Source organism: Chiloscyllium plagiosum, unplaced genomic scaffold (assembly GCF_037043375.1).
Source record: "Chiloscyllium plagiosum isolate Xiang-an unplaced genomic scaffold, Cpla_swu_hap1 HiC_scaffold_18, whole genome shotgun sequence".
NCBI lineage: Eukaryota > Metazoa > Chordata > Chondrichthyes > Orectolobiformes > Hemiscylliidae > Chiloscyllium > Chiloscyllium plagiosum.
The window spans coordinates 5,462,274-5,476,421 of NW_028270156.1; the positions used below are offsets into that span (position 1 = coordinate 5,462,274).

The 14,148-nt window shown below is 43.4% G+C and overlaps 1 protein-coding gene across 4 annotated transcripts in view; it reads right to left on the minus strand.

Annotated features, from left to right (window-relative positions):
• Positions 1 to 11,258, minus strand: part of nadsyn1 (NAD synthetase 1) — a 95,596-nt gene extending 84,338 nt beyond the window's left edge. For 2 of the 4 annotated variants that reach the window (XM_043705356.2, XM_087996255.1), the window contains exons 1-2: positions 10,744 to 11,258; positions 6,576 to 6,636 (exon numbers count right to left, since the gene is read on the minus strand). In XM_043705356.2, the coding sequence (XP_043561291.2) occupies positions 6,576 to 6,636; positions 10,744 to 10,831 (149 nt within the window). In that variant the 5' untranslated portion in view covers positions 10,832 to 11,258. Of the gene's footprint in view, positions 1 to 6,575; positions 6,637 to 8,664; positions 8,786 to 10,743 lie in introns of those variants that run through there. The other 2 variants (XM_043705355.2, XM_087996254.1) reach the window with 2 other exon arrangements.
• Between the last annotated feature and the right edge of the window lie 2,890 nt (positions 11,259 to 14,148).

Here is a 14,148-nt window from a genome sequence, read left to right on the forward strand (position 1 = left end):
GGATAGTTCTGAGTGAAGAGACACTGGGACTTCGGATTTCTTTTTTGTTGTTTGTTTTTGGGTTTCTCTTTTTCTTTTACTGGGCGATACTGAGTGCACAAGCAGCTACTGCCATCACTGCTGCTGGTGCCTCGCTGCAGCCTGGGCCTGCATCTACTACGGCAAAAATAAATCTTGGGAATTCAGAATCTTCTCATTCTAGGGACTGATTCTGAGCTGCTGGTCAGAGCCCATGGGCTATGCATATGCAAATAAAGGGTGATAGGACACTGGCCTCAGTGCAGTTAATTCAAGACTATTAGGGTGAAGATGTTTTCCTGATAAGTGTTATTCGATGTGGTCCCCCAATTAATCAATGTTAAGACACTGTTTTTCACTTTCTATATGAATGGCCTGGATTTGCATACAAGGGGTACAATTTCAGGATAATACAAAAAGTTTTCCAACATAATAAATATAGTGAGGAGAATATTGGCAGATTTCTGGAGGAGTGGTGCTGGAAGAGCACAGCAATTCAGGCAGCATCCAAGGAGCTTCGAAATCGACGTTTCGGGCAAAAGCTCTTCATCAGGAATAAAGGCAGAGAGCCTGAAGCGTGGAGAGATAAGCTAGAGGAGGGTGGGGGTGGGGATAGAGTAGCATAGAGTAAATGACCTGGGAGTTGCAGTGGGAGAGAGACTCCCTGAGATTCTTGTAGAGAGAGGAGGGCAGTGATGCCTGCCTTGAAGAAGTTTTCCTCCTCTCTCTACAAGAATTTCAGGGAGTCTCTCTCCCACTGCAACTCCCAGGTCATTTACTCTATGCTACTCTATCCCCACCCATGGTAGGCTATTTCGGAAAATACGGAAGCATGGGACTGAGGAGCAATTAGCTGTTTGGATCAGAAATTGGCTAGCTGAAAAAAGACAGAGGGTGGTGGTTGATGGGAAATGTTCATCCTGGAGTTCAGTTACCATTGGTGTACCGCAAGGATCTGTTTTGGGTCCACTGCTGTTTGTCATTTTTACAAATGACCTGGATAGTGCTGAAGGATGTTACAGGTTACAGAGGGTCCTGGATAAGATGCAGAGCTGGGCTGAGAGGTGGCAAATGGAGTTTAATGTGGAAAAGTGTGAGGTAATTCACTTTGGAAGGAGTAACAGGAATGCAGAGTACTGGGCTAATGATAAGATTCTTGGTAGTGTAAATGAGCAGAGAGATCTCTGTATCCACGTACATAGATCCTCGAAAGTTGCCACCCGGGTTGATAAGAAAGCATATGGTTTGTTAGATTTTATTCATACAGGGATTGAGTTTTGGAGCGATGAAGCTATGCTGCAGCTGTACAAAACTCTGGTGCGGCCGCACTTGGAGTATTGTGTGTAAATCCGGTCATCGCATTACAGGAAGGATGTGGAAGCATTGGAAAGGATTCAGAGGAGATTTACTTGGATGTTGTCTGGTATGGGAGGGAAGGTCTTAAGAGGAAAGGCTGAGGGACTTGATGAGATTACTTACAGTGTGGAAACAGGCCCTTCAGCCCAACAAGTCCACACTGACTCTCCGAAGAGCAACCCACCCAGACCCATTCCCCTACATTTACCCTTTCATCTAACACTACGGGCAATTTAACATGGGGGGGATCTCACCTAACCTGCACATTTGTGGACAGTGGGAGGAAACCTGAGAACCCCCACGCAGACATGGGGAGAATGTGCAAACTCCACACAGACAGTTGCCTGAGGCAAGAATTGAACCTGGGTCTCTGGCGCTGTGAGGCAGCAGTGCTAACCACTGCCATCATGCCACCCATGAGGCTGTTTTTCATGCGAGTGAAGGCTGAGAGGTGACTTAATGGAGACATATAGATAATCAGAGGGATGGACAGGGTGGGCAGTGAAAGTATTTTTCCTCGGACAGTGATGGCTAGCACAAGGGATAAATTGAGGGATGATAGAAATAGGACAGATGTCAGAAGTTCTTTCTTTACTGAGAATAGTAGAGGCATGGAACACTGCCTGCAACAGTAGTAGACTCACCAGCCGTAAGGGCATTTAAATGGTCATTGGATAAACATATGGATGAAAATGGAATAGTGTAGGATAAGTAGGCTTCAAATTTGTTGCACTGACCTGTGGATACATTGAGGGCCAAAGGGCCTGTTCTGCGCTGTAATATTCTATGTACGAAGCAGGGTTGTGGGGATAGGATGGAGGGTGGGTCCGGTGAGCTACTCTTCAGAGGGTCAGTGGACTCAATTGGCTGAATGGCCTACTTGCACACTGTAGGAGATTCTATGATTCTATGGGCAGCACAGTGGCTCAGTGGTTATCACTGTTGCCTCACAGCACCAGGGACCCAGGTTGGATTCTGCCCACAGGCGACTGCGCAAACTCCACACAGATGTTTTCCCTGTGTCTGTGTGGGTTTCCTCCTACAGACCAAAGATGTGCAGGTTAGGTGGATTGGCCAAGGAAAATTGGCCAGTGTTCAGGGATGTGCAGGCTAGGTGGGTTAGCCTTAGAAATGCTGGGTTACAGAGTGGATCTGGATGGGATGCTCTTCAGAGGATCAGTGTGATCTCAATCAACCAAATGGCCTGCTTCCACGCCATAGGGATCCCATGAAGAAGTCTGAAAATCACTGGTTGAACCTCAGCTGGAGTACTATAAACAATTGTAAATCATTTTAAGATAGATGTTACAATCTTAGAAAAGATGTTTAATAAGATGACGCCAAGGATTAAGGACTTCAGTTTTATAGAGGGGTTGAAGAAACTACAGTAAGTAGATTTACCCTTTCAGTGGATTGGCGTACAGGTTTAAAACAATTGGCAGAGAAATAACCAAAGGGGAAATATTTCCCACTGAAGAGTTTTTAAATTCTGAAACAACACATGAAAAACTGGTGGGATCTTCAAAAAAAAACACGTGATTCATTCTTGAAAAAGATAAGTACTTTCGAAACTGTTCAACATGGCTTAAGAGGCTTTTCCCCACCAAAGAAACCAGCAACATTTGGGATCACTGTCATAATCCCAGATCACCCATGGTCATCTTAAACTGTGTCCAACATATGGTATTTAATAAAGAGGACTAATACTGTCAAGATGACTGCAGATTGAAATTCAACAACATTCTGGAACATTACGGCTGTATAGAATCAGGAAAACTTCAAATGGGAAACGTACAAGGGAAGAGACAACAAGAGGCTGACTATCCAAACCCCCCCTCAGCAGGAAGCCAGCTTCTGCAAACATGTTTGTCAGAAAGTTATACCGCACAGAAACAGACCCTCAGTCCAACTCACCCATGCTGACCAGATGTCCCAAATACATCTGGTCTCATTTGCCAGCATTTGGCCCATATCCCTCTAAATTCTAACTATTCATGTACCCATCCAGAAGCCTTTTAAATGTTGTAATTGTACCAGCCTCCACCACTTCCTCTAGCGGTTCATTCTATACATGCACCACTGTCTGCGTGAAAAAGTTGCCCCTTAGGTCCCTTTTATATCTTTCCCCTCTCACCCTAAACCTATGCCCTCAGTGTTTTGTTTCTACTAGGGATCTACAAGATCAATGGGGTTTAAAGGGAGCTTCAACCCTGGTCTGTGTACGTTAGTGGCCTTAAGTCCTAGTGTGTTGGACCATCACAGCTTTAAGGAAAGTTATTAACAATCCGCAGGAAAAGGGAAAAGGCAGTCTTTCGATCAATTGTGGCCAGCTAGCCACAGTCAAAAGCAACGAAGGGAAAAGAATTTCAGTCAAATTGGCAAATAAACAAAGTATCTTGAAAACAAAAAAAAAATCACTTGGCATTCCTATTTGCAGACCATTCCCTCAGTCACTGGGCCAATATCCTGGAACTCCTTTCACTGCAGGACTAACTTCCTTGCTTTACGAAGGAACCTCAAACTTTTTTGAATAAGTGTCTGCAGTGGGAGACCACAGTGTTAAGGGGGAATATAAATTTTGGGAATTGGGATTTAAATTCACGATGGTGATGTTTCAATTCAAAGAGGAGTTTTTGTTTAAAATGGAGAAAAGTCATTAGGAACAGTGGTCTGGTACATCATTTCCAAGGAAGCATTTGACTTCAGTTACGAGTCTAGCAGGATACTGGTGATTTTAACTGACAATGTATTTGAAAAGTTGAAATTTTTTCAGAGCAAAATCATACTGGAACAACTTGCGATTTGAGTTCAGATTGGAATCAGGTTCTATTCCAGGAGAACTGTTCACCACAGAAAGAGGGTTTGCTTTATAAAGTCTAAGTTTACATAGTAGTTTTCAGAAAAACTGTCAGAATGGAAAAGCAGAGTAGTTCGTCAGAACAGAGAAAAAGATGAAGACTTGGGAACTTGGGGAAGCTAGCGGTGAGATCTTGGGGACAGTCCATATCACAGTAGAGGTGGTGTTGGATGTATTAGAATGTATGACGGTGGATAAACCTCCAGGTCCTGACCACATATATCAGAGAACACTGCAAGAGGCTCAGGAAGAAATTCCGGGAGCCATGGCTGATATTTTTGCATCGTCGTTAGCCACAGTTGAGGTCCTGGAAGACTGGAGGGTGGCAAACGTTGTGCCCTTATTCAAGAAGACTGCAAAGAAAGACTATAGACCAGTAAGCTTAACATTTGTGGTGGGTAAGTTACTTGTGAAGATTCTGAGGAATAAGATATATATGCATTTGGAAATATTACACAACTACCTGATGAAGGAGCAGCATTCTGAAAGCTAATGCATCCAAACAAACCCATTGGACTATAATCTGCTGTTGTGATTTGTAACCTTGTACACCCCAGTCCAACACCGATACCTCAAAATCATGAACTTGGAAAAACAGGGTTTGATTAAGAATAGTCAGCATGGCTTTGTGCATGGGAGATCATGCCTCACAAATTTGTTAGAGTTCTTTGAAGAAGTGACCAGGAAGGTTGACAAGGGCAGGGCAGTAGATGTAGTCTATATGGATTTCAATAAGCCCTTTGATAAGGTTCCACATGGTAGGCTGCTCTGGAAGGTTAGATCACATGGAATCCAGGGGAAGCAGGCAAATTGGATACACAATTGGCTCGATGGTAGGAAGCAAGGACAAATACATTTATAGGAAATGTTCACAAGGATATTGGCCAAGTGCAGGGTAATGGCCAGTTTGGGTTAAAGGGCCTGTCTCTGTACTATAGGACCTGGAGTGTCAGAGACTGAGGGGTGACCTTATAGAGGTTTACAAAATTATGAGGGGCATGATAGGGTAAATAGACAGTCTTTTTCCTGGGGTCGGAGAGTCCAGAACTAGAGAGCATAAGTTTAGGATGAGAGGGGAAAGATATAAAAGAGATCCAAGGGGCATCGTTTTCACACAGTAGGTGGTATGTGTATGGAAAGAGCTGCCAGAGGAAGTGACGGAGGCTGGTACAATTGCAACATTTAAGAGGCATATTAATAGGAAGGAAGGGTTTGGAGGGATATGGGCCGGGTGCTGGCAGGTAGGACTAGATTGGGTTGGGATATCTGGTCGGCATGGACAGGTTGGACCGAAGGGTCTGTTTCCATGCTGGGTACATCTCTATGACTAAGAGGAAAGAAGTCTCAAAGCAATCAAACCTGAAAACAGGTCAGTTCAGTAACAAATTTTTAAAAAGTTTAAATGGGAGTGATACTTCACCAGAACGGAGTGTCTGTAAAGGATATTGCTGGGAATTTGTTGAAGTATCATTTTCTTGGTTTTTTTTTTTGGATATATGTATATATTTTTAAACTGTCACAGATTGTTTTTCTTTAGCGTAATAAACTTGTGACCTTTTGTTCAAGAACTTGGCAGTCCCGTGTGAATATGTTCAGTGACCACAATATCAAACTTCAAAAATTAAAACTTATGGTCTCTCATTCCAGGTTTTACTCTGGGATCTAACTTGTCCAAAAATGCTGGGACCATTACATAAGACCAAAGGGTCGCCCCATAGAGCATTCTGCTGTCAAAGTGACTTACACATTTCACAAGCAAATTCTCTACAAACATTACCAACTCTGAATCTTCATTTCAAACGTGAAGCAAGGAAAATGAATCAACACGATGCGTTTTTTCCTTGTCTTTCACGGGATGTGGGAGTCAATGACAATGACAGTATTTGTTTCCTATCCTGAACTGTCCTTGAACTAAGATGGTTTGTTTGACCATTTCAAAGGGCAGGAAAAGGTCAACATTATGGAATCACATGCAGGCCAACATCAAAAAAAGCAACAAGGTTTTTACAACATTTTATGTAGAAAAACTTCACGTAGCTTTATGTTTTATTCCAGATATTATTAACTAAATTTAAATTCTACCTTCTGTATTGTTCTGAACCTCAGCCTGGGCTTCTGAATAATAATCCAGAGATATTACCACTTCAACACCGATCCTCAAAACTGCACCTTCTCCATTGACAATTTCAGGATCATTCTCAAATTAAATGTGTGTGGGAGCTCACGCTGTGCAAATTAGTCAATGTGTTCATGACGCAAGACCAGGGTCTGGACTTGATAATTCTTCATTGGTTTGAAAGTACTGTTTACCAAAAAAAATAGCAGAAATTTCTTTTTTACTTACCAAATTTCCAGTTCAGGTCCAAGTCTATATCGTGCACCTTTTGATTTTGCTATTTCAATACCTGTAAACGTTTAAAAATATTTCAAAACAAAGAATGTACTAGTAACCTGCTCATAGGTTATTTAATGTTACTAAATTTTGACAACCTTAAAACAAGATATCGAAGGGAGACACAGAGAAAGTCATCAGATAGAGATAGATTTTGAGGAAACATTGCAATAGCTAGTTTAACTCTACCATTGGCACCAAGCTGTGAATTGACAGTCACCACCCTGTAGTCTTGACCACATCACTTCAAAGTACAAATCAGAATGCAGAGAGAAAACTGGCAGAATTAAAGCGAACAATTCTGTAATAGTTGGCTTTTGTCTCTTTCTTCATTACATTTTCACCCAATTTAGAAGAGTATAACCCTCTACCATTCCCCGTTGAATAAATTTCTCACTGGTAATGATCTGATCAGCAAAATCATTTAGAATCATAGAGATGTCCAGCACAGAAACAGACTCTTCAGACCAACCTGTCCATGCCAACCAGATATCCCAACCCAATCTAGTCCCACCTGCCAGCACCAGCCCACATCCCTCCAAACCCATCCAATTCATATACCCATCCAGATGCCTTTTAAATGTTGCAATCGTACTAGCCTACACCACTTGCTCTGTCAGCTCACTCCAGACACATACCACCCTCTGAGAAAAAGTTGCCCCTTAGGTCTCTTATATCTTTACCCTCTCACCCTAAACCTATATCCTCTAGTTCTGCACACCCCCAACCCAGGGAAGAGACTTTGTCTATTTATCCTATCCATGTCCCTGATGATTTTATATTTCTCTATAAGGTCACCCCTCAGCCTCCGACGCTCCAGGGAAAACAGCCCCAGCCTGTTCAGCCTCTCCCTATAGCTCAAATCCTCCAACTCTGGCAACATCCTTGTAAATCTTTTCTGAACCCTTTCAAGTTTCACAACATCCTTCCGATAAGAAGGAGACCAGAATTGCAAGCAATATTCCAAATTGGCCTAACCAATATCCTGTACAGCCACAACATGATTTCCCACGCACAAAGCCATGTTGACTGTCCCTAAACAGTCCTTGCCTTTCCAAATACATGTACATCCTGTCCCTCAGGATTCCCTCCAACAACTTGCCCACCATCAACGTCAGGTTCACTGGCCTATAGTTCCCTGGCTTGTCTTTACTGCCCTTCTTAAACAGTGGCACCACGTTAGCCAACCTCCAGTCTTCTGGCACCTGACCTGTGACTACTGATGGTACAAATGTCTCAGAAAGGGGCCCAGCAATCACTTCCCTAGCTCCCCACAGAGTTCTAGGGTATACCTGATCAGGTCCTGGGGATTTATCCATTTCAAGGTATCCAGCACTTCCTCCTCTGTAACATGGACATTTTTCAAGATGTCACCATTTATTTCCCTACATTCTATACCTCCCATGCCCTTCTCTACAGTGAACACTGATGCAAACTACTCGTTTAGTATGTCCCCCATCTCCTGCTGTTCCACACAAAGGCCGCCTTGTTGATCTTTGAGAGAGGTAAAAACAAGGACTACAGATACTGGAAACCAGAGTCTAGATTAGAGTGGTGCTGGAAAAGCACAGCAGGTCAGGCAGCATCTGAGGAGCAGGAAAAATCGACGTTTTGGGCAAAAGCCCTTCATCATCTATTCCTGACCTGCTGCGCTTTTCCAGCACCACTCTAATCTAGACTCTGATCTTTGAGGGACCCTATTCTCTCCCGAGTTATCCTTTTGTCCTTGATATATTTGTAAAAGCCCTTTGGATTCTCCTTAATTCTGTTTGCCAAAGCTATCGCATGTCCCCTTTTTGCCCTCCTGATTTCCCTCTTAAGTATACTCCTACTTCCTTTATACTCGAGGATTCACTCGATCTCTGCTGTCTGTACCTGACATAAGCTTCCTTCTTTTTCTTAACCAAACCCTCAATTTCTTTAGTCATCCAGCATTCCCTACACCTACCAGCCTTTCCTTTCAGCCTAACAGGAGTATACTGTCTCTGGACTCTCGTTATCCAATTTCTGAAGGCTTCCCATTTTCCAGGCGTCACTTTACCTGCGAACGTCTGTCCCCAATCAGCTTTTGAAAGTGTTCTCCAGACCATCTCCCCATTGGTGGGAGAATGCTTCTGTGGAACATCAATACTGCCACAATCTGGTCAAACAAAAACAAGAAGTGCTGGAGAAACTCAGATCTGGCAGCACCTGTGGAGGAGAAAAAAAGAGAGATAAAGTCTGAATGTCGGTTTGCTCACTGAGCTAGAAGGTTCATGTTCAGACATTTTGTCACCATACTAGGTAACATCTTCAGTGAGCCTCCGGACAAAGCATTACTGATGATTCCTGCTTTTTGTTTTTATGTTCGGGTTTCTTTGGGTTGGTGATGTCATTTCCTGATCTTTTTCTCAGGGAGTGGTAAATGGGGTCCAAGTCAACATGTTTGTTGATGGCATTCCAGCCGGAACTCTATGCGTCTAGGAACTCTCGTACGTGTTTCTGCTTGGCTTGTCCTAGGATGGATGTGTTGTCCCACAGAAAGGGGGTCTTTCTGTTATTAGTGACCCTCTCGCACTAGTATCCTTACATACAGATGAGGAAGGACACCACTTTGACAGGGACAACACATCCATCCTAGGACAAGCCAAACAGAGACATGCACGAGAATTCCTAAAAGCATGGCATTCCAACCGGAACTCTATCAACAAACACAGACTTGGACCCCATTTACCACCCTAAGAAAAAAAGAACAGCAACTGACACTACTAACCCAAAGAAACCCAAACATATAAATAGAAAGCAGGAATCATCAGCAATGCTTTGTCTGGAGGCTCACTGAACATGTTGCCTCGTATGGTGTCGAAATATCAGAACATGAACTTTTCAGCTCAGCGAGCAAACCTACATCCAGAGCCTCAACTTGAGCTACAAATCTTCTCAAAACTCACTAACAGAGTTAAAGTCTCAAGTCCAATAACCATACTTTGAAACTGCTCCAAAAAGGAAAAAAATTATTGGACTCAAAACACTCACATTGTTTTTCTCTCTGCACAGATGCTGCCAAATCTATAGAGTTTTTCCAGAAACATCTATCCCCAAAACATTAATCTGGGGGTGGGGGGGGTGGGGCGGTCTGAACATCTTGTCCAGGGATATGACCATTATGGCACTGCATCCCCAGTGGCTTGCTGAGCTTAGATTGTTGCAATGTGATTTAATGCCAATGAAGTATATTCACAGTGCAATCACTTGAAATTTTGAAAAATCAACAGCAAATTTGCAACGAGCAACCTCCCACAAACAAACAAGTGATAATGACCAGACAGATGTTGATTAAAAGGTTTTTTTTTAAAATCAGGCATGACATCAGGGATAACTCTCCTGCCCATCTTGGACACAGTGCCAAGAAATCTTTTATGTGCAACCCAAGGAGTCAGACAAGGTCTCATTGTATCAGCTTATCTGAAAGGCAGCACTTCAGTAACACACCAGTGTTAGAGATTTCAACACAGACCGTTCTGGCTCAGAAGAGGGAATTCCACAAAACAGCCACTTGTGGAAGTGTTGGTGTTGGACTTTCCTCCCCAGTCCAACACCAACACTTCCACAAGTTACAGTGTTGTTGAGATTATGTGATTGGTACATTTTAGCGTATCGCTAGGAAAGTGAGGAGGATGCATTAGGCAACCAAAACATGCTGTTGCTAGCTGAGAATGCAGCGGATTATCAGCATAAATCCTGGCAAGTCAAAGCTGAGCGACAGGAACACATGATAAACAGCACCGGGGCAGAATTAACAAAGGGTTGTAATTGAGCCCAGTGGGTGCACCCTGCCCAACCTCCTCCTCACTCTGGGGGTGCATCTGGGGGAGTAACTGTGCAGAAATGCAAGAACTAACATTAGCCATGAAAATGACATATGGGTTACAATGGTGCAGTTCAGAAAATGCCGAATAGTTCAAGCGATTCACGCACTGCCTTTGTTAGCTCCCACAGAATGGAACTCTCACGTTCTTGATAATTAATCCTGGGGGCAGAAATGATGGGTGGGGTGTAGGAATCCCCAAGTAACCATAAGAATACGTCCCAATATAACGACATAGCCGCGTACGGAGCTTATTAATTTTTGAAAACTTACTTTTCAGAATTCTTTTCAGATTTCCTTCAAAATCTAGTACCCATTGATTCAAAGCGCAGGTCGCCAGGGTGACCTTGCATCCGAGCATGGTGCAAGTAGACTTCACTTCCCTCTGCTGATGTTATAGGTGGTGGTGAGGGGACATATATTAAGACCTGGAAACAGGGTAAGCCGAGAGCTTTCTGAATGAATGCAATCTCCTTCAACAATCAACTCTCTCTCTCTACTTTTCTTCCGGGTCAGCTTGTCCTCTGCTGCAGAAGGGGGTGTGGAGAGCTGCCTTCTTGGATTCCCATTGCCAAACACAGTGCCTGCTCTTCCCAACCTTCTGCTGGTCTCCTCATCCTCCGCTCAGCGCTGTCTGGATGGAAACGCTGCATTATTCCCACGGTCGCAGACTGACACAAAAAATACAAATTGTTGCTCTTTTTGTTTTGTATTGTCCCTTAAATCAGCAGCAGCTTCAACATTGACTGGGCTAGAAGAACCTAAAGATTTATTTATAGTCTTGGCAAAGAAAATATTTGAGGACGGAGTGAAAAATAAATGATTTTACACTTGTATTAATATCAGAAAAGCTCTGATAGTTTGATTGACAATTAAGATTCATCCAATCAGATTATGGAGAGCGTTTTCTTTAGCTTCCCTATTGGTTTAGAAAGACATGGTTCTGCACATGCTCAGAGGAGGTAAGGTTTAGTGATTAAATATTCAGAATTTTATTTTGGCAAAAAAATATAATTTATCCATAAATTATAAGAATGTTGTAAAACAGTTCAATTTGGTCATTACAAAAAATGCAATTTTAAAAACCACTTTCTTATTCAGCATTTGCACCGTTTGATGACTCAATCCGAATGCAAGAAAAGTAACATATTCTAAATATGACCAGAAGCTATTTCAATAAAAACTAAGAAGGATTCTATTCGTTAACAAATCTTAAGAATGTAGAAACATAGAAAAGGTTCTGTACAAGGGTCACTGAACCCAAAACGTTAACAAAACGTTTTCTCTCCACAGACGCTGCCAGACCTGCTGGTTTTTCCAGCAATTTGTGTCAAAGAAAATAGGAATAGGAGTAGGCCATTCGGCCCTTCAAGCCTGTCCTGTTTTTCAATAGGATCAAGGCTGATGTCCAACTCAGTTCTCACTTTCAGTCCAAATACTTTAATCCCTTTACCCCGAAGTATTATACCCATCTTCTTCTTGAAAATATTCAATGTTTTGGCTTCAGTTGCTCTCTGTGATAGTGAATTACACAGTCTCACCACTCTGCGGGTGAAGACATTTCTCCTCATCTCAGTCCTAAATTTTATACCCTATACCCTTAGACCATGATCACTGGTTCTGGACTTCCCAGTCATTGAGAACGTCCTGTGTTTGCCCTGTCTCATCCTGTTAGAATTTTATAGGTTTCTGTGAGATCTCCCCTCTAAATTCTATTGAGTACAGTCCTAACTGATCCAATCTATCCCTATCAATCAGTTCTGCTATTCCATGAGTCAGTCTGGTAATCCTTTGTTGCATTTCCCCAATAGTCAAAACACCTTTCTTCAGATAAGGAGACCAGAATGGCACCCAATACTCCAGCTGTGGTCTCACCTGGACATCACCATACTCAAATCTTCTCGCTATGAAGCCAAAATACCACGTGCCTTCTTCACCACCTGCTAGATGTGCATGCACACTATTACATGTACGAGGACTTCTAGATCTCACAGCACCTATTCCTTTCTAAGTCTATTGTCATTCAGATAATAACCAGTCTTCCTTCTTTTGCTACAAGAGCTGATAACTTCACAGTTATCCATATTATACTTCATCTGCCATGTGTTTGCCCAACTCTCTCAACTTGTCCAAATCTCAGTGAAGCTTCTATGCACCTCCTCACAGTTCACCCTTCGACCCAGAAAAGAGAGGGGATGAGTGTGATGCTGTGAGTGTGTTACAGGTGACATGCATGTTACAGTTGATCAGCAGGCATTGTGTGCAAGCTGGGAGACGGTGAGTGTGCTGCTGACAACAGTTCTGACTGTGTGAGCATGAGGTGAGACCGATGAAAATGGGAGGTGGGAGGGCTCATTAATCAATGGTAGGGGCCAGCATGAGGGAAGTCCAATGTCTTCCCATTGTCATTCAATATTGCAGCTTCTCTGCTGAGATGAGGCATGTGATTGATTAATTCAATGACACTATCAAATAATGGACACTTTCTGCCCCCAGTGGCATATTGTTCCCCATCAATCAGGGAGACCACCAGGTGTATCCAGGAGGATTCTCAGAGGGATTTCCATGGATGGATGTCAGTGGCCATTCCATGGCTTACAGAGAGATTCCCAGGATGTCAAGCAGTAACATAAGACACCAACATCATCCTGGGGGATACACCCTCTCTGATCACTGGCGTTTGTCTCCCTCACGTTCCTCCCAATCCTGGCATCTGAAAAGCAATTCTCACCTGTCCTCTGGGTTCCTCAACATGGATGTGCCCTCTCCCCTTTCCCTCTAGGCTTCAACCTTGACCATCTCTGTCAGGGAGGGTTCCAAGTCAGTGGCCCTCTGACTGGGTCAGCAGCTCAAAGACACTAATCAGCCTTCTTCGTTGGAAGGCTGCCCTGGCTTCTTAATCATGGAATCATTACAGTGCGGAACAAGGCCAATCAGCCCATCAAATCTGCACCAGCCCTCTTGAAGAGTATCTCACTCAGACCCCTACCCTATCCCTGTAGCACGGCCAATCCACCTAATTTGCATGTCTTTGGATTGTGGGAGGAAGCCAGAGGAAGCCCAAGCAGACACGGGGAAAACATGCAAACTTCACACAGACAGTCGCCCAAGGGTGAAATCGAGCTGGGTGCCTGGAGCTGTGAGGCAGCAGTGCTAACCACTGAGCCATGGTGCCCGTTCATCTTTCACTGGTAAAACCCTCTCCAAGATCATCCATCCTCCAATATGAGCTCTGGACCAGCTTTCAGTCCTGGCAGCACAGCTCTCTGGACTCCTATAAAACCTTTGCCCACGAGTCCAGTCATCCTTCCATATTGAACGCTGAAACTCGAGACAGAATTTGCATTATAATCAACTCCTTGTTAACCAAATTTACACATCAATCAAAATACTGCTGCAGTTGACTAAGAAAATTGGTTTGTTCTTTGACTGAGAGATCCTTCATGGCTGATCCTCAAAAGCCAAAGCAGGAAAATTGAACCATATTAACATCCCTGAACACAGTGGGCAATTTAACATGGCCAATTGACCTAACCTGCACACCTTTGGACTGTAGGAAGAAACCCACACAGATACAGGGAGAATGTGCAAATTCCACACAGACAGTTACCCAAGGCTGGAATCGAACCCAGGTCCCTGGCTCTGTGAGACAGCAGTGCTGACCACTGAGCCACTGTT